The following is an 18476-nucleotide window of genomic DNA, read 5'->3' on the forward strand; positions in this document are numbered from 1 at the left end:
TTAACACATTATAGCCACTTAACTACAATGCTGTGAATTGAGTTAGCATGATGTGTCAGACATGTTTCTACATCTGTAGGTTACCAAGAACAGATCAGAGGGTATCGGTCATGGGGGGTGGGGGAGGGTCCTGTCAATTTACTGCTATGAAGGAGAGCTATTGATAGCTGGAACTCTCAAACACCGTCCATAGTGCATTGACCTGGTTTAGCAGTACTGCTTTCTATTATTAAAATGAATAGGAGAGAACTACATTACCAAACTAGGCAAATGTGCTAGAGATGGTAATTTGGAGAGTTATGGTCATCCTCCTCATTTAGTTCATCATAAGGGCTCCTAGGTGAAGGATTCCTTCCAATCTATATTGGCGACCTACCCTAAGAAACAGGTCACCAATAGTTTTCACTCACAAACCTCTTTAATCTACTACCAACAATTTTAACCTTTATGTCCAACAATGTTTCATTAATGAGTCCAAACTCCAGGACCATGACTGTTCAGCATAATTAAGGGACTGCATCATTCATAATACCACCAGCTAACGGCTTAGATGTCATAGTTAGCACTGAAGTCCTGATTATTCTTTAAGGTACAAAATGTCTGAAACAAAAGGAAACCTGCTAAAACATTGACCTATTGATTTCTGTTTCAGATTTAAACAATAAAAGAGATAGGCTTTATCACTGTTCTGTCCATGGGTTCCATTTTCAGCTTTTTACATATATGGTCTGATGGAACCCTTGGACATAGATAAAAACGAGATGTGAACAAGCCTTTGCAGAAATATTGTCATTCTTCAGATTTCTTGTGTTAGCAGTTATATCAGTTGTCACCTTTGAATTATGATTTTTTTAAATTGTCACTATTTTATTGAAAGAACATTCTTAAATAATGAAATTGGATTGTCAGTTGCTGAGAAGCTAATTCAAAACTGTCAAGTGATGTGCTTGCATTTTCTTTTGCAAAAATGGCCTCCTTAAGGCCTTAGTCAGACGGGCGTTTTTCGCGCGATTTGCGCATGCGTCCGGCAATTTTATAAAACCATTGCTTTGCAATGGTATCGGACACATGAGCACTTTTTATGCGCTCGTCCGATAAATTATAGAACAGAAATCGCAGATCGCACCTATCTGCGATCTGTGATTCCTGTTCTCTTCTCTATATGCGCTCAATGGGGCCGGCGGTAGCAGCGCTGACCCCATTGAGAGCATATACTAGACAAATCATTCTTCTCTGCCACAGCTGTAACAGCTGTGGCAGAGAAGAACGATGTTTGTCCATTGAATTCAATGGAGCCGGCAATACAGCCGGCTCCATTGAAAGCAATGGGCTGCAGGCGATCGCGGGATGAATTGTCGGGAAGGGCTTAAATATATAAGCCCTTCCCTGCAATTCATCCAGAAATGTGTAAAAATAAAAAAAATATATACTCACCTTGTCCCGGCAGACGGAGTTCAGCACGGCCGGCCGGCAGTGGGTGTGAGTGAGAGCTGCCCCTGATTGGCTCAGCGCAGGGACCAATCAGGGGCAGCTCTCACTCACACCCATTCATAAATTCATGAATGGGTGTGAGTGAGTGCTACCTCTGATTGGCTCAGTGCTGAGCCAATCAGGGGCAGCTCTCACTCACACCCACTCACACCCACTGCCGGCCGGCCGCGCTGAACTCCGTCTGCCGGGACAAGGTGAGTATATATTTTTTTTTTATTTTTACACATTTCTGGATGAATTGCAGGGAAGGGCTTATATATTTAAGCCCTTCCCGACTATTCATTGTGAGATCGCCCGCAGCACATTGCTTTGAATGGAGCCGGCTGTATTGCCGGCTCCATTGAATTCAATGCGCTGGACAGCTCCGGCCCGTTTCTATTGAAACACGGCTAGGAGCAGTTTTTTCGGGCGATTTTTCGGCCCCGGTCACGCGATTTGCGGATGCGCATCCATCATGTGAAAGAAAAAGCAGACAGAATTCAAGGGGATTTCAAGGGCAATGATTTGGTGATTGAATATTTCGACTAGTATTCATTCCCTTTTATTGACCCATGTAAAAGAAACTTTATTGACCATTCTATCTGATCCCTAAGGAGAAAGTCAATGTGTCCAAACAGGCACACATTCTTCCTATGGCACAAATTAGAGGTATATAGCTATGTACAAAGACAGATAAAGATGGTAATATAATAACCGTAGCATGCAGTAAAATATCTGATATATATTGATGTACTGTATAGTTGTCATTGAAGTCACAAAAACAATTATAGCTACATTAACTTGGAATCAAGGAAATGACAGTTACACGTTACGCAATATTACATGGATACAAGAAATATAGAAGTGTTCCACAGCCCAGCCAGCATGCTTAATACAAATGCTCTCTCCACACATCTGAAATATAGTACAGAAGCTTACATAAGTCACGATAGATGAAAAGAGATGGACAAGAAAGATGAGTGATGACAGGTTTGCTGCAGGGTTGCTCAGACAGCTGTTCAGCTGGCCTATTACTGGAAATGTAGATGGTGCAGCCATTAAAATAAAGAAAAATGTAAAGAAATTGAGATTTTCAAATGCTTTTTACAAGGGATGATAAGTGACAAGAGAAATTCTGAGTTCAGTTTAGAATGTCCTCATTTTCACTGTGTAAAAACATTTGTAAATGTTTAAAAGCATTTGTAAATTGAAAGGTAGTACTGAATATTTTCCTAATTTATCAGAATTGTATATTAGAAAATATTTTCTTTAGCCTATGATAAAATATTCACATGTTCTCTGTGATCATCCTATATATGGGTATATATTGCAGTGACTACGTGCAAAATGTATCTATATGTTATCATGATATGTTGTCATGGTTCTCAGACTAAGACTATACGCACATGGTTGTTTTAAAAGTTGTGTCTGAGATATTTGTCCAGAACATCGCACATTTACACATATTATTCTTGTTCAGGAGTTGGACAAGAACAGGACATGCTGAAATTACATTTACTCAGACTTATTATCTGAGTAAAACAGCCCATGTGAATATACCCATTCAAATCAATGAGTTCACAAGTACATCTGAATAAATGGAGGTTTAAATAGGGTGCACTTAGTTCTCTGAGATCCTAAGTAGGCTTATACTGTAGCTGGTCTTTTTAGGGCTTTGCATATTCGCACTTTATTTAGAAACACTATTTTTATAATTATCTTATGGAGCCTGTGTGTTCCACATTACAAAACTGAAATAATAGTCAGAAAACAATCTGGTAAACATGATGATGATAATGATGATATAATTCTAACATTCTTCTGTTGTACCTCTCCGTAAGACTACTTTCAGGATTGTAATGTCAGCCTACATGGATTTAAAGTGGTTGTCTAGGTTGACCTGATTGCTTAATTCCAAAAACAGTGCCCTACCTGTCTATGGGCTTTTTATGATATTATCTCAGCTACACTGAAGTAAATGGGGTTGAGGTACAATAGTATGCACAACCTGTGTACAGTTGTGGCAATGTTTTTGGAAAAAACACAGCTATGATGTTCTAATCCTGGATAGACCCTTTACGTTCAATTCAACCATCATTGTCATAATTCAAGTGCTAAAATGTGGTCACATTATGGCTGTCTAAAAGTGACAAAATGCATATAGGATATAGAAATGGTGGCACAGATTTGTATTAATGATGTTAAAGGGGTTGTCCCGCGAAAGCAAGTGGGGTTATACACTTCTGAATGGCCATATTAATGCACTTTGTAATGTACATTGTGCATTAATTATGAGCCATACAGAAGTTATCAGAAGTTATTCACTTACCTGTTCCGTTGCTAGCGTCCTCGTCTCCATGGTGCCGTCTAATTTTCAGCGTCTAATCGCCGGATTAGACGCGCTTGCACAGTCCGGTCTTCTTCTTTTCTGAATGGGGCCGCTCGTGCCGGAGAGCGGCTCCTTGTAGCTCCGCCCCGTCACGTGCCGATTCCAGCCAATCAGGAGGCTGGAATCGGCAATGGACCGCACAGAAGACCTGCGGTCCACCGAGGGAGAAGATCCCGGTGGCCATCTTCACCAGGTAAGTAAGAAGTCACCGGAGCGCGGGGATTCAGGTAAGCACTATCCCGTTTTCTTTTTTAACCCCTGCATCGGGTTTGTCTCGCACTGAACGGGGGGGCTATTGAAAAAAAACAAAAAACGTTTCAGTGCGGGACAACCCCTTTAAATGTATTATCTACATTGCATCATAAAAATTCAACCTGCCTCTCTTATGATATTTCTAGTACTAATTTTCGGTGATGTTTTGACTAGTAGGTGTGGACCCACTGTGCCAACTAACTTATTTGGCTTTGGGCTAAATCTGAGGGCATTATCCTGGGGTTTCTCCAGTATTCACCCTTTAACCCTTGCACAGGGATCTGGCTTTTTGCACAGGGGAACCAACTAGGCTGCTACCTCCTGGAGTAGTCCCGGTGTAGTTGGCGGCTGACCCACAGGGGTTGGCAACACTGGTGCGACGCACCATGAGATAGGCCCACGCATACAGTCTGGATATGGACCGATGTTGGGGCTGGCGGTGTTCAAGCGAGATCCAGGTCACAAGTCTGAAGGGGAAGGCAAGCAGAGTTCAAACAAAATCCAAATAACCGGTCCAGGTTTCGGTGCACCGGAATCAGAAACTGAATAGATTTGCTGGAATAGGAACAAACATCAATACTTAGGCAAAGAGGAGGGTCACCGATGCAGCTAAAATTGGGAGATAATTGCCAATTACCCTGCAGCTGGGTGAGAGCAGAGGGGTTAACTCCTGCAGTGCTGATGGAAAGTAAAAGATTAATCACATAGGAGGAACAGGGTGACGCCCATGTCTGCCAGGAACAGCAAGAGTCCAGCTGCCCTGGGTAGCTGACCTATGAGTGAATACTTTTATTGACACTGAAACTAACCTGTGTGTCTATTGATACCTTTATGTGGGAAATATGGCTTTATAAAAGGAAAAAAAAGCTCACTTTTTGTAGGCAACAGGGAGTGAGGGGAGACAAAAATGAGGAATATGGAAGGTGATGTACATCCCCAAACAACCGGAGAAATTTCTAAAGGAGTCAGGAGCAATACCATTAATGGAAGAAATCTAAATATCATTAGACTCCAAAAGATAGAAGTAAATGATGATGTTAGGAATGAGATGACATTTCCTGCTATCTGCATGGTAGTAATCAGATAGCTTTCTCTGAACATGGATAACCCCACATTTTACAGCACCATTTTCTTTTTAAATTGACTTAACTGTCTTTTATGCACTATTATGTAGAAATCTATAGCCTGATTGCAGGTTGTTATATACAAAATCATTCTCTACACCTTTCTGCAATTATACAAAATAATTCTCTCAACAAACATTTTAAAATAAATACAGATAATTGCCTGCAAATGCAAAGCTAAAATGAAATGCCAGCAAGCTAGTAGTGAGTCTAATGTTTAATAAAGACGTATCATTATGTTGCTGCTGATGATAACAGGGGTAGGAATGATCATCAGAGCTTAAATATGCAACTCAATATATTTTTAGACCATTGTTTGTCCAGTTTTTTATATTAATCATTTATGCACAATACATAACACAAATCTGTTTAATTTAAAGTGAACCTTTCACTAGGTTAATGTTGCCGAACCAAGAGCAGCATGAACTAAGGGCAGGCACAACCATTATAGACATGTATGTTCATTCTGAAATGCTGAAGTGTTTCAGAAGAACATACTTTAAATTTAACATCAGTGACACAATGGTTACCTTCGAAATGGAAAGGTAATGCACCCGCTACATTTGCAGAGATCTGCTGTAAAGTAAACGTGCATATACAGCACAGGCTTATAATGGCATGTAATGGCTATCATTTGACTTAGTTAAAAAGAAGACGATCAGTCTGGTCATCATGCTCTATTGCCTAATTTTTCAGACAACTTATGCACATTTAATAGTCTCTATGTCTTAGCAATTTTGTAACATACTTTTATTGATGTTTTTTGGACAGTCAAAGAGGGACACTTATGGCTCTTTGTGTAGAAGATACACTTTTTAATGCACATCTATATGCTTGAATAGTTTTATTAATATACTAGCACAATAAGCATCGGAATATAGAAATGTTTAAGATCCAAATTGTGCCGAATGATGATTTAATATACAAACAGAGTCTAATATACTGTTTGGAATAATATGGATAGTTTTTGGAGCAATATGTTAAGTTTATTAAAGGGCTACTCCTGTTTATTTTTTTAATTCTTTATGTATACATAAATTAGCTAGTGTTAAAGGGGTTGTCTCGCGGCAGTAAGTGGGGGTATACACTTCTGTATGGCCATATTAATGCACTTTATAATATACATCGTGCATTAATTATGAGCCATACAGAAGTTATTCACTTACCTGCTCCGTTGCTAGCGTCCTCGTCTCCATGGTTCCGTCTAAATTCACTGGCAGCTTGCTTTTTTAGACGCGCTTGCGCAGTCTGGTCTTCTCCTTTCAGCACGAGCCGCTTCAGTGTGCTCGCCGCTACAGCTCTTCTGCGCATGTGCAGACGAGCTGTCACTGCTCGGGAGCGCGCTGGAGCAGCCATTCTGTACCATCCTCTGTTAGAGGAAGGTGCAGAGCCGCCCAGCCGAGAAGCCGCCCAGCCGAGAAGCCGCCCAGCCATCCAGGTAAGTGATGGGCCGGGGGGGCTGCCGCTGGGCCGGGGGGGGCTGTCGCTAGGCCGGGGGGGGGGCTGTCGCTAGGCCGGGGGGGCTGTCGCTAGGCCGGGGGAACTGTCGCTAGGCCGGGGGAACTGTCGCTAGGCCGGGGGGGGCTGTCGCTAGGCCGGGGGAACTGTCGCTGGGCCGGGGGGGGGGGGGCTGTCGCTAGGCCGGGGGAACTGTCGCTGGGCCGGGGGGGGGGGGCTGTCGCTAGGCCGGGGGAACTGTCGCTGGGCCGGGGGGGGCTGTCGCTAGGCCGGGGGAACTGTCGCTAGGCCGGGGTAACTGTCGCTAGGCCGGGGGAACTGTCGCTAGGCCGGGGGGGGCTGTCGCTAGGCCGGGGGAACTGTCGCTGGGCCGGGGGGGGCTGTCGCTAGGCCGGGGGAACTGTTGCTGGGCCGGGGGGGGGCTGTCGCTAGGCCGGGGGAACTGTCGCTGGGCCCGGGGGGGGGGCTGTCGCTGGGCCGGGGGGGCTGCGCCGGTTACCTGCTGCCTGGCGGTGGGTGACTGTGTGCCGTGGTCGGCCGCGTTGAATCCAGGGGTCCGGTCGGCGGCTGCGGGGCGTCTGGTTGTCAGGGAGACACAGCTGGTAGCGTCTCGGGAGCGCGCACGTCGGGCTACAGCAAGCGAAGGGAAAAGAGCTGGCAGCCATCTTGGGAAAATTTTTATAAGTTGCTGAAACGCTGGAACTGTAAGTAGAAACCAGCTAGAAAAGTCATTTACAGGGGTAATTAGTAATGTATGCTTAATTAGGGGGACTGGGCAAAAAAAAAATTCACTGCTTCCTCGAGACATCTCCTTTAACTTGGTTATTTATTTCTGTCTGCTCTCTCTCAGTTTCTAGTAAACTTCTACTTACCTGCCATATGAACTGCTTAGAGGAGGACACATATACTCCTATCACAGTTACTGATGATGATCACACAGCTCCTGTCCATAACAGATGATATCACAGCTCATCCTTCTGACTGTAAACTTGTAGTCTGTAGCTTTTTTAGATATTATATTTACCTAACCTGTATGGCAAAACAATACCAGATATCACCTCTAGAAGTCTCTAGAACAGTGTTTTGGCAGAGAAAGGGTGCCTCAAGTTGTTAATTAGGTGGTACCTGATGACTTTGGGGGAAAGGAAGTTGATTCCATCAGCAGTCAGCTTGAGGCTCCTGGGTCGGACAAATGTCCACCCAGATGTTGTGAGAGGAGAAGCTCTCTGGACTACAAGACTGTAGGTAAATGGACGGTTTATGATGCGTAGTGAGTTATGTGCAATTATCTTAGCATTGTAGGCATTATACACATCTCCAGTTTGCTGTGTGCAAAGCAGCTACCTTTTTTGCTTTTCCCACAATGAACTGGAGACATTTAGGCCTCAGTCACACGAGCGTTTTTTCCCGCGATTTGCGGATTGCATGACGGATGCGCATCCGCAAATCGCGTGACCGGGGCCGAAAAATCGCCCGAAAAAACTGCTCCTAGCCGTGTTTCATTAGAAATGGGCCGGAGCTGTCCAGCACATTGAATTCAATGGAGCCGGCAATACAGCCGGCTCCATTGAAAGCAATGGGCTGCGGGCGATCTCACGATGAATTTTCGGGAAGGGCTTAAAAAGATAAGCCCTTCCCTGAAATTCATCCAGAAATGTGTAAAAACAAAAAAAATATATATACTCACCTGGTCCCGGCAGACGGAGTTCAGCCACGGTCGGCAGTTCTCCTGAACTGCCGGGACCAGGTGAGTATATATATATATTTTGTTTTTACACTTTTGTGGATGAATTTCCGGGAAGGGCTTATATTTTTAAGCCCTTCCCGAAAATTCATTGTGCGATCGCCGGCAGCCCATTGCTTTCAATGGAGCCAGCTGTATTGCCGGCTCCATTGAATTCAATGGGCAAACATCATTCTTCTCTGCCACAGCTGTTACAGCTGTGGCAGAGGAGAATGATTTGTCTACTATATGTTCTCAATGGGGTCGGCGCTGCTGCCACCGGCCCCATTGAGCGCATATAGAGAAGAGAACAGGAATCGCAGATCACAGATAGGTGCGATCTGCGATTTCTGTTCTATAATTTATCGGACGAGCGCATAAAAAGCGCTCATGTGTCCGATACCATTGCAAAGCAATGGTTTTATAAAATCGCCAGACGCATGTGCATGCGCAAATCGCGCGAAAAACCGCCCGTCTGACCGAGGCCTCATAATGCCTACTACACAAACATAAGTGAACATAGCAGGTTAGGTAAATAAAGCAACAGGAGAGGCAAAGATTGTATACTCACTCTCTGCAGGTCTGAGGACTGTGTGAATGCATTGGAGACAGACCCTTCCACACAGCTAAGAGGATATCCTAACATCTGTGTTGCTAGTGAATCTAAATGCCTAATAACAAGCAGTGGATTTCAGATGAGCTGGACTTCAGCATTGATTTTCATTGGTAGAACAAAAAATAATGAAAGCATATTGGAAAACAGATGAAACACACACAAGCTATTAATGAGTGAAAGTTGTCTGAAAAGTTAGGTACACTTTAAGCATACTTTATATCTTAAAGGGGTTGTCTCACGCCGAAACGGGTTTTTTGTTTTATTCAATAGGCCCCCCGTTCGGAGCGAGACAAACCCAAGGGATGGGTTAAAAAAAAAAAAGTTTATTACTTACCCGAATCCCCGCGCTGCGGCGACTTCTTTCTTCCTTTACCAACATGGCCGCCGGGATCTTCACCCACGATGCACCGCGGGTCTTCTCCCATGGTTCACCGTGGGCTCTGTGCGGTCCATTACTGATTCCAGCCTCCTGATTGGCTGGAATCGGCACACGTGACGGGGCGGAGCTACGAGGACCAGCTCTCCGGCACGAGCGGCCCCATTCACCAGGGAGAAGACCGGACTGCGCAAGCGCGTCTAAAAACGCCAGAAGACAGCGAATTTAGACGGATCCATGGTGACAGGGACGCTAGCAACGGAGCAGGTAAGTGAATAACTTCTGTATGGCTCATAATTAATGCACGATGTATATTATAAAGTGCATTAATATGGCCATACAGAAGTGTATAACCCCACTTGATTTCACGAGACAACCCCTTTAAGTATCTCTAACATTCTGTTTGATAAAGATTTCATCTTTCTAAACATTTATTTTCAGAGGTTCTTTTGAATCTTTTCTCTTTCCAACCGTAAGGGAAGGTATAAGATTTGGCATCCTCCATTGTATATCTTGTAACCTGCTCTTTTTTACAGACTTTCACTGTCTTTCTTTAGGTCATATTTTTGTTTCTATCATAAGAATGCAAGGGTGTCTTCTAAGGTCATTTACGAAGTCTCATGAGAAACAGCTTTAATCTGCCTGAGAGTCCTGCCTTGAGGGTGCGGGCAGACGAGCGCATAAACGGCGCGTTTTTGCGACCAAACGTATATACGTGACCATCTGAGGCAATGGTTTCGAATGTATTCGTTCACATGGGCGATTTTACGGCGCGTAAAAACGGCAATTCGAAAAAAAACGGAACATATGCGACCGAAATACGCGCCAACGCATATTCGATCGCCGAAAAGACCGTTTGCAAAGTAGGAACAAACGAAAATACGCTTTCTAGCTCTGGTCGTGATCGGTGAAAAACGATCGCTCGGGCGATTATACGTTGTGCTCGTGCGAACGTAAATACGCCTACGCTCGTCTGCCCGCACCCTTAAAGAGATGTCACTGTTTTTGTTGAGTTTTTAATAACCAATGATAATAAATGAATTATAATAAATTATAATTATTAAAAGTGAGGTGTGTTCTAGCCTTTTTTCAAATGCCTTTGTTTAAAATATCTCTGCAGTTTGAGAAATATATCAGATGACTTCTAACCACATTCAATTGTGTGTGTGATTTGTAAGCTTCCTCAATGCTCGAGCATTAACTATTAATTAGGTTACCTGAAAGCATATCAATTAGCAAATATTTTGCTAACAAATTTGATGCCCAATGTGGGGCTGGAGTGTCAGTCTTTCAAAGGCAGCTATCCCAGATGGAAGCGTTTCTGCATTCTGGAGTGGGCTATTACCCCATGCTTCCCACTTTCCCGCTTTGAAAATTAAATTTGGCTATACTGTGGTAATACTTGTAGTAATTTTTTCCATGCAGTTTATTATATGCAATATCACTATTAAACTGTTGGCTGTGTTCTGTTACATTAACCTATGTGTCAGTACACTATTTTGGAAAGAAGAAAATGTTTTTTCTTTTTTGCCTATTGTATTCATGCTACTTGATATTAATTTTTAATAAAAATGAAAGTTTAAGAAAAAGAATGTGTATTAAAAAAACTTTTGTAATGGGACAAGGACTCACAGAGGGAGGGCCTCTCTGGCTTCTCTATAGTGGGATTGGTTAGACTTACAGATCCTCTCTTAGTGTATATAGAGACCTATCAATTTAGTTGATCGGTGGAGAGAAGACAGCAGAATGTTGCCCAGCTGACTGCTTTCCATGTCACGCTTTAAAATACTGTTTTGTTTTTTTAAATGTTGCAACATTTCAAAGTAAGACATACATGTCTGCAATGGTCAAGCCTATTCTGAGTTCATGCGGTCCATTGGCCAAACAACACGAACTTAGTGACCGTTTCCCTTTTAAAGAAATTGATGGAAGGACATTTAAAGAGAATTATGGGCAGGAATCCTTTACTATTATTATTACTTTCTAATGGGATAAGTCAATGATATGATCAGGCTTTGGATTGGCAGAATAAACTCTAAAACATTACACTGTATTTCTTTGTCTATAAAAACGATTACAGCTACAGGTACATAAATCTAATATTTCATGTGTATTTCAATCCCTAGAATTCCACCAAATGTCCGGGATATTGTGTATTGCACAGTTGTTTCTCTAATGGATGAAGATATTTGGGAGTTTATTTGGATGAAGTTCCATTCTACCACAGCAGTTTCCGAAAAGAAGATATTATTGGAAGCACTTACTTGCAGTGATAATAGAAACCTACTGAACAAGTCAGTGGATTAAAGATGATTTCCATCTAAAACGTAAAGATTGCCATATATAAGTTAATTAGAATTAAGAGTGATAAACAAGTTAATGGATAATATATCTTTTCATTGATAAATTCAGAAAACAGTCTTCAAGTTAGTAATGAAAAGCATAATTAACATCCGTTGACTCTTTCAATGAAAAACAATCTTATAATTACTAATTTCATAATACAATGCTTTGTTTTAGTCACCAGGTCAAATCTTGTTATGTTAGAGTGACTATCCAGCCTATCCAGGCTTATTGATAGAAAAAGAGTGCCTTAGAGGTAGGGAGAAATGGATGGTATAAAGGGGGCTTATTTCAGCATGTGGTGTGCAAGATCTTTGGTTTTGTCATGTTTAATTTGATAGGACTGAGTTACTGGCAACTTAAATACACTAATCAACCAATAGTTGTGTTAGTGACCATAGACACCAGCAAAATAGTAAGTAAAATTCTAGGGTCTAGTGTTATCTGTATCAACATATTACTGGACACACTAGTAAACGTTTAAAAGGATTTTATTGAACCAGCAAGTATCACATTTAAAGGCGTAATGCCTCTCCATCAGACAAGTGAAAATGAAAGTAGTGGCTGGGGAGAAAGTACTGACAGCCATCAAGATCCATTGGGCCACAACTGCCTTTTCCAGCTGTCTGATGATGAGATATACTACCTCAAAATGCAATACCTCCTGGTTCAATAAAATCATTTTTATCACCAGTGTGTCCACTAGCATCTTGATAGCCTTTTACCTCCTGTTTCCTTCTTATCTAGTCTGAAGAATAGGCAGTCTTTCTGGTCCACCAATGGGTATCTTTGGCAGTGGTAGATAGTTAAAAAAAAATTAATTACATTCCTCCATTTTCCTATTGATCCTCTTTCAGCATCACAAGGGAGCAGGCAGAAAGATGCTGGTGAGTGATTACACCAGTTTTGCCTGATTGTTCTATTCACATACACCATGTGGAGGCCTAATTACAAATATTCAATATAGTAAAACTGCTGCACACTCCAAAAATCAATTTAAGTATATTTTGTTTCCCAAATAGTGATGCAGATAGGTGCTCTACATATACCTGGGCGCCCTTTGTTGACTTCCATTGCACATGTATGGTGGATGTGCATGGGGTTTGTATGGAGTATGGTTAGGAGCTGAGCCTGCTCCATACAAAGTGACAAAGATCGGAGAAAAATGGCTGTGATCAGATTTAATGCTTTAAATGCTGCTTTCAATTCTGAGAGAGAGACTAAAGTGACCCAACAGAGAGTGGGATCTCTCCTGAACAGTCCCAACAATGAGTTTGCTGGTGCCGTTAGAGTGTCATGGCAAACTGTTGTCTTTTGAAGGCCCCAAATCCTGCCATGTATTTCTGCCTATTAAGACATGCTTGCTGCACATCTTAATAGACTACCAGTAAAAATAAAATTTATTACAGTGCTGAAATATTGCAGTATGTTGTTGAGCTGATAAAAGTAAAAAAAAGTAAAAATAAGTTAAAAGATTCTTATTATTATAAAAATTAAAGAATAGTAAAAAGGTTTTCCCATTTTCAAAATAAAAACATAGTATTTAAAAATTGTGCTTTTTGATCATTTTCTCTCCAAGATAAAATTAAAGACTGATCAAGCAGAGCTAATGCATGGTGTATTAGCGCGCTACTTTGTTACTGAGCTGTGACAAGCTGTGGTTTGCTGCAGCGATGCTAATCACATAGCATTGCTGCCATTCACTATGATTCACTATGAATGGCAGCAGCCACTTTACATAATTAGGGTAGCAGAACCAAAATGTGCCCTGCAGTCTGCGCTACAGATGTAGAGCACCAAGCATCCATGCAGACAGAAATATCCTCTGTGTGCATGTACCCTCAAAGAAAAGCTAGATGTGGTGCAGTCTTAAGCTCTCGCTCATGACCTGAAGGTTATGGGTTCAATCCTCATTTGGTTCAGGTAGCTGACTCATGGTTGACTCAGTCTTTTATCCATCCAAGGTCGGTAAAATGATTACCCAGCTTGCTGTGTGGTAAAACTTAACTAAAGAAGGCAATGGCAACCCACCCCACAACAACAGTCTGTCAAGAAAACATCACAATGTGATGTCACCCTAAGAGTTAGTCATGCACCAGCAGACTTTACCTTATCTAAAAGTAAAGACAAATTTCAAATGTGTTAACATTTCTACCTCCTGAAGATGTCAAATTGTATTATTGATGGTAATATAGGCTACACTGGTCAAAGGTGGAGAACCTACTAGGCCTTCATTCATGTGTTTAAACATGCACCAATAAAAAGCTATGAAAACTGCACCAAAAATGTCACATGTTTTCTGGCAGTTTTCTCAATTGATTTCTCTATGAGACTTTCAGAAGAGAAGCAAAAGTGCAAGAACAAAATGTGAAAAAAAATCACTACAAATAGACATCAAACATTTTTGAGGAAATAAAAACACAGATTAAGGCCTTGGTCAGACGACCGTTTTTTGCCACGATTTGCGGATCGCATGACAGATGCGCATCCACAAATCGCGTGACCGGGGCCGACGATTCGCCGAAAAATCTGCAGCTAGCAGCATTTTCGGCGAAACGGGCCCGATCAAAGGAACGCTGTCCGCCCATTGAAATTCAATGGAGCCGGCAATACAGCCGGCTCCATTGAAAGCAATGGGCTGCCGGCGAGTGCAGGATGAATTTTCGGGAAGGGCTTAAACATATAAGCCCTTCCCTGAAAACCATCCAAAAATGTGTAAAAAAAAAAAAAAACATATATACTTACCTTGTCCCTGCAGCCAGAGTTCAGCCGCAGCCAGCCATAGTATTCAGCAGGCGGGAAGTGAGTGCTGCCTCTGATTGGCTGAGCGCAGGGACCAATCAGAGGCAGCTCTCAGCTGTCGTTCCATAGCTGAGAGCTGCCCCTGATTGGTCCTTGGGCTGAGCCAATGAGAGGCAGCACTCACTCACCCATTCATGAATTCATGAATGGGTGAGTGAGAGCTGCCTCTGATTGGTGAGGGCTGTGACCAATCAGAGGCAGCCCATTCAGTAGGTGGGGATTTTAAATCCCCTCCTGCTGAATACTACAGAGAGCAGTTCAGGAGAACTGCCGGCCGGCCGCGGCTGAACTCCGTCTGTAGGGACAAGGTGAGTATATTTTTTTTTTTTTACATATTTTTGGATGGTTTTCAGGCAAGGGCTTATATTTTTAGGCCCTTTCCAAAAATTCATGCTGCGCCTGCCGGCAGCCCATTGCTTTCGATGGAGCCGGCTGTATTGCCAGCTCCATTGAATTCAATGGGCGAACATTGTTCTTCTCTGCCACAGCTGTTACAGCTGTGGCAGAGGAGAATGATCTTTATAGTATATGTTCTCAACGGCGTCGGCACTGCTGCCGCCGGCCCCATTGAATGCATATATAGAACACAAGGAATTGCAGAACGCAGATAGGCGCGATCTGCGATTCGTCGTGTCCAATCATTTATCGCATATCCGCATAAAAAGCGGACATGTGACTGATCCCATTGCAATAGTCCTATATATGCGCAGATCACATGCGCATGCGCAAATTGCGGGAAAAAAAACACTCGTCTGACTGAGGCCTAAGGGTGGGTTCAGACGAGCGTGTTTTGGTGCGTGCATACGCACGCACAAAAACACGCTTGTATTTACAACAATGCATTCCCTATGGTGTGTGCACATGTCCGTGTTTTACAGGTGCGTGCCTGCAAAGATAAGACATTCGTGCACCATAGGGAATGCACGCATTGTTTTCCATGGAGCCACGGCTGCTGTCGGCGGTTCCATTGAAAACAATAGTCTGCCGGCTCCCTGCATTCTTTTTCAGGGTAGGGCTTTACATATAAGCCCTTCCCTGAAAAAGACAAATTTTGGTGTAAAAAAAAAAATGCAGCCACTCACTTCAATGGAGCCGCTGCTGCTGCCGGTGGCTCCATAGAACACAACAGACTGCTGGCACACCTGAATTGTTTTTCAGGGAAGAGCTTTACATATAAGCCCTTCCATGAAAATCAAGTAAAAGTGATTTAAAAAACAAAAAAAATAGATACTCACCTCCCTGAGAGCTGAGAGCTATAGAGCCGGGGACAGCGGCAGAAGTCAATGCTGAGCCCTGGCAAGTGAGTATTTTTTTTTTTTTTTTACTATTTTAAAAGGCTTTTCAGGGAAGGGCTTATGAATCCCTTCCCTGCAAAGCCACTGACAGCTGCCGGGGCTCAGGGGGGACTTCAGCCAATCACAATCAGAGCTACCAGCAGGCGGGGATTTTAAATCCCCTGCTGCTGATAGCTCAGAACTACAGAGCCGGGGACAGCGCCAGAAGTCGCGGCTGAGCCCCGACAGCTGAAGGGGGGTGAGTATTGTTTTTTTTTTAATTTTTGCACTATTTTAAATGGCTTTTCAGGGAAGGGCTTATGAAGCCCTTCCCTAAAAAGCCATAGACGGGATGCCGGCAGCAGGATTCTCTACCGCAGCTGTCATGTGTGACAGCTGCAGTGGAGAACTGAAGAATTCCCTTTGCTGCATCTGCCACAGAAGTGGCAGATGTAGCAGCAGAGAATTCTTTTAACTAGCAGGGGTGAAGGGGGTCACAGCAGTGGCGGAGGGGTAATTTTTTTTTTTTGCACTAAAATGTTTCTTTTTCAGGGAAGGGATTATATGTAAAGCCCTTCCTTGAAAAAGAATGCAGGGGGCCAGCAGAGCATTGTTTTAAGTGGAGCTGCCGGCAGCAGCCACGGCTCTATTGACAACAAGCACGCAGCTGTGTTCACGCGTGTTGTTGCTCGTACCTAGGTGCGGACGTATGTACGCACCTAAGTACGCACCAAAACACGCTCATGTGAACCCACCCTAAGTCCACTTTCACACAGACATTTGAAAAAAATGCCATGTTTTTAAACGTGGCATTTTACAGAGTTTTAGGGCTCAGTCAGACAAGCGTTTTTTCTTCAACAAAAAAAAATGCCCTCCACAGATCTGCCAAATACACATGACTGAAGCTCTGTGCAGTGGCAGAGGACTGTAATGCTATGCCATTGCTTTCAATGGGGCCGACGCTACTGCAGACCCATTGAAAGCAATGGGATGAAGTCAATCCCCGCATAGATTTTCGGGGAAAGGCTTAAAAAATAAGCCCTTCCCTGAAAATAAGCCCTAGCTGCTTGAAAAAATAAAAAAATGTATACATTACCTCTCCGGCGCTGTCCAGCTCCAGCGCGTCTTCTCCCTGACTCATCAGCACTCTTCTGAAGCATTTTCTCTTAGCCAGGAATTTAAAAATCCCTGAATCCTGAAAGTGCAGGGTCTGATTGGCTGAGTGCTGTGACCAATCGCAGGCAGTGCTCAGCCATTCATTAAGTACGATGCAAGGTTTTTCATTGAAAACAATAGTAAACATTTGCTAATCCTACTTTACTGAAGTTATGGAAGACTTTTTGTGTGAAAGCACAGGCTGGCAAGCACGATATTGACCCGATATCACTCACCCATGTGTAGGTAGTCTAAAGGACAGACTTAAACTTATCTTTTGATATCCACTTTTGTTTTTCGATTCAAAATTGTACACTGAAAACTGAATTTATGGTTATAGCCATTTAGTTATTCTCCTTTCATTCCTTAAAATAGCTATTTGTTTTCACTGAGACAAAATTAATACAATTTTCTACATTTACAATAAAGGCTTTTAAACCTGTCCTTGAATTCTGAAGTGGTATTGGATCAAGATGCCATAGACGTTATAATTCATGTAGCAAGAAATCCACATGGAAGAGATTTAGCCTGGAAATTCTTCAGGGATAAATGGAAACTTCTAAATGCCAGGTATGACGTGTCTTTTTAGATTATGGTTAAATATTTCTTGTTTTAGGTTGAAAATAAAGCAGAAAACTCAATACAATGGAAATAATGTTTTAACCCCTTACAACTGCATTGAGTTTTCAACTTCATGACATGGCTATTCTTTTTTTTCCTCATTTACTTCATCCTCATTTTCTGAAAGACAAAACTGTGTTATTTTTATGTTGACGTGACCGAGGACTTTTTTTTTGTGGAATGAATTCCTTTTTTAATGGCATCATTGGATAGATATAACATATTGAAATCTGTGTTATTTTTTGGGGGGGGGGGGGGTGATAGAACAAACAGTAATTTGACAATTTTTTTATGTTTACGTTGTTCACATTGTAATATTAATGACACCTTAAAGGGGTTGTCTCGCGGCAAACATAAAAATTTTACATTAGCCCATTCCCCCTGTCACCCCTGGCATAAAATAGCATTTTAAAGCGTTTTTTAAACCGCTTGCTACTCACTGATGTGATGAAAGATGAACTTATAAAATTCTTCTCCCAAGATGGCCGCCGGTCCTTTCCCAGGGATGCACTGCGGTTTTCTCCCATGGTGCACTGCGGATCTTCTCCCATGGTGCACCATGGGCTCTGTGCGTTCCATTGCAGATTCCAGCCTCCTGATTGGCTGGAATCGGCACACGTGACGGGGCGGGGCTACGCGATGACGCGTAGAAGGGGCGGAGCCAGAACGCAGCTCGTGCACGGGCCGACCAGAAGCAGAAGACCGCACAGCGCAAGCGCGTCTAAAAACGCCAGAAGACATCAGAATTAGACGGAGCCATGGAGACGTGGACGCCAGCAACGGAGCAGGTAAGTGAATAACTTCTGTATGGCTCATATTTAATGCACGATGTATATTACAAAGTGCATTAATATGGCCATACAGAAGTGTATA

General features: G+C 42.8%; 1 protein-coding gene across 1 annotated transcript in view; it reads left to right on the top strand.

Annotated features, from left to right (window-relative positions):
• The window catches only part of TRHDE (thyrotropin releasing hormone degrading enzyme), an 819510-nt gene that overhangs the window by 785674 nt on the left and 15360 nt on the right, over positions 1-18476 (top strand). Inside the window, exons 16-17 of the mRNA XM_066589876.1 lie at positions 11535-11702; positions 17412-17552. Of these exons, the coding sequence (XP_066445973.1) occupies positions 11535-11702; positions 17412-17552 (309 nt within the window). The remainder of the gene's footprint in view (positions 1-11534; positions 11703-17411; positions 17553-18476) is intronic.

This window comes from Eleutherodactylus coqui, chromosome 2 (assembly GCF_035609145.1).
Source record: "Eleutherodactylus coqui strain aEleCoq1 chromosome 2, aEleCoq1.hap1, whole genome shotgun sequence".
In the NCBI taxonomy this organism is placed as follows: domain Eukaryota; kingdom Metazoa; phylum Chordata; class Amphibia; order Anura; family Eleutherodactylidae; genus Eleutherodactylus; species Eleutherodactylus coqui.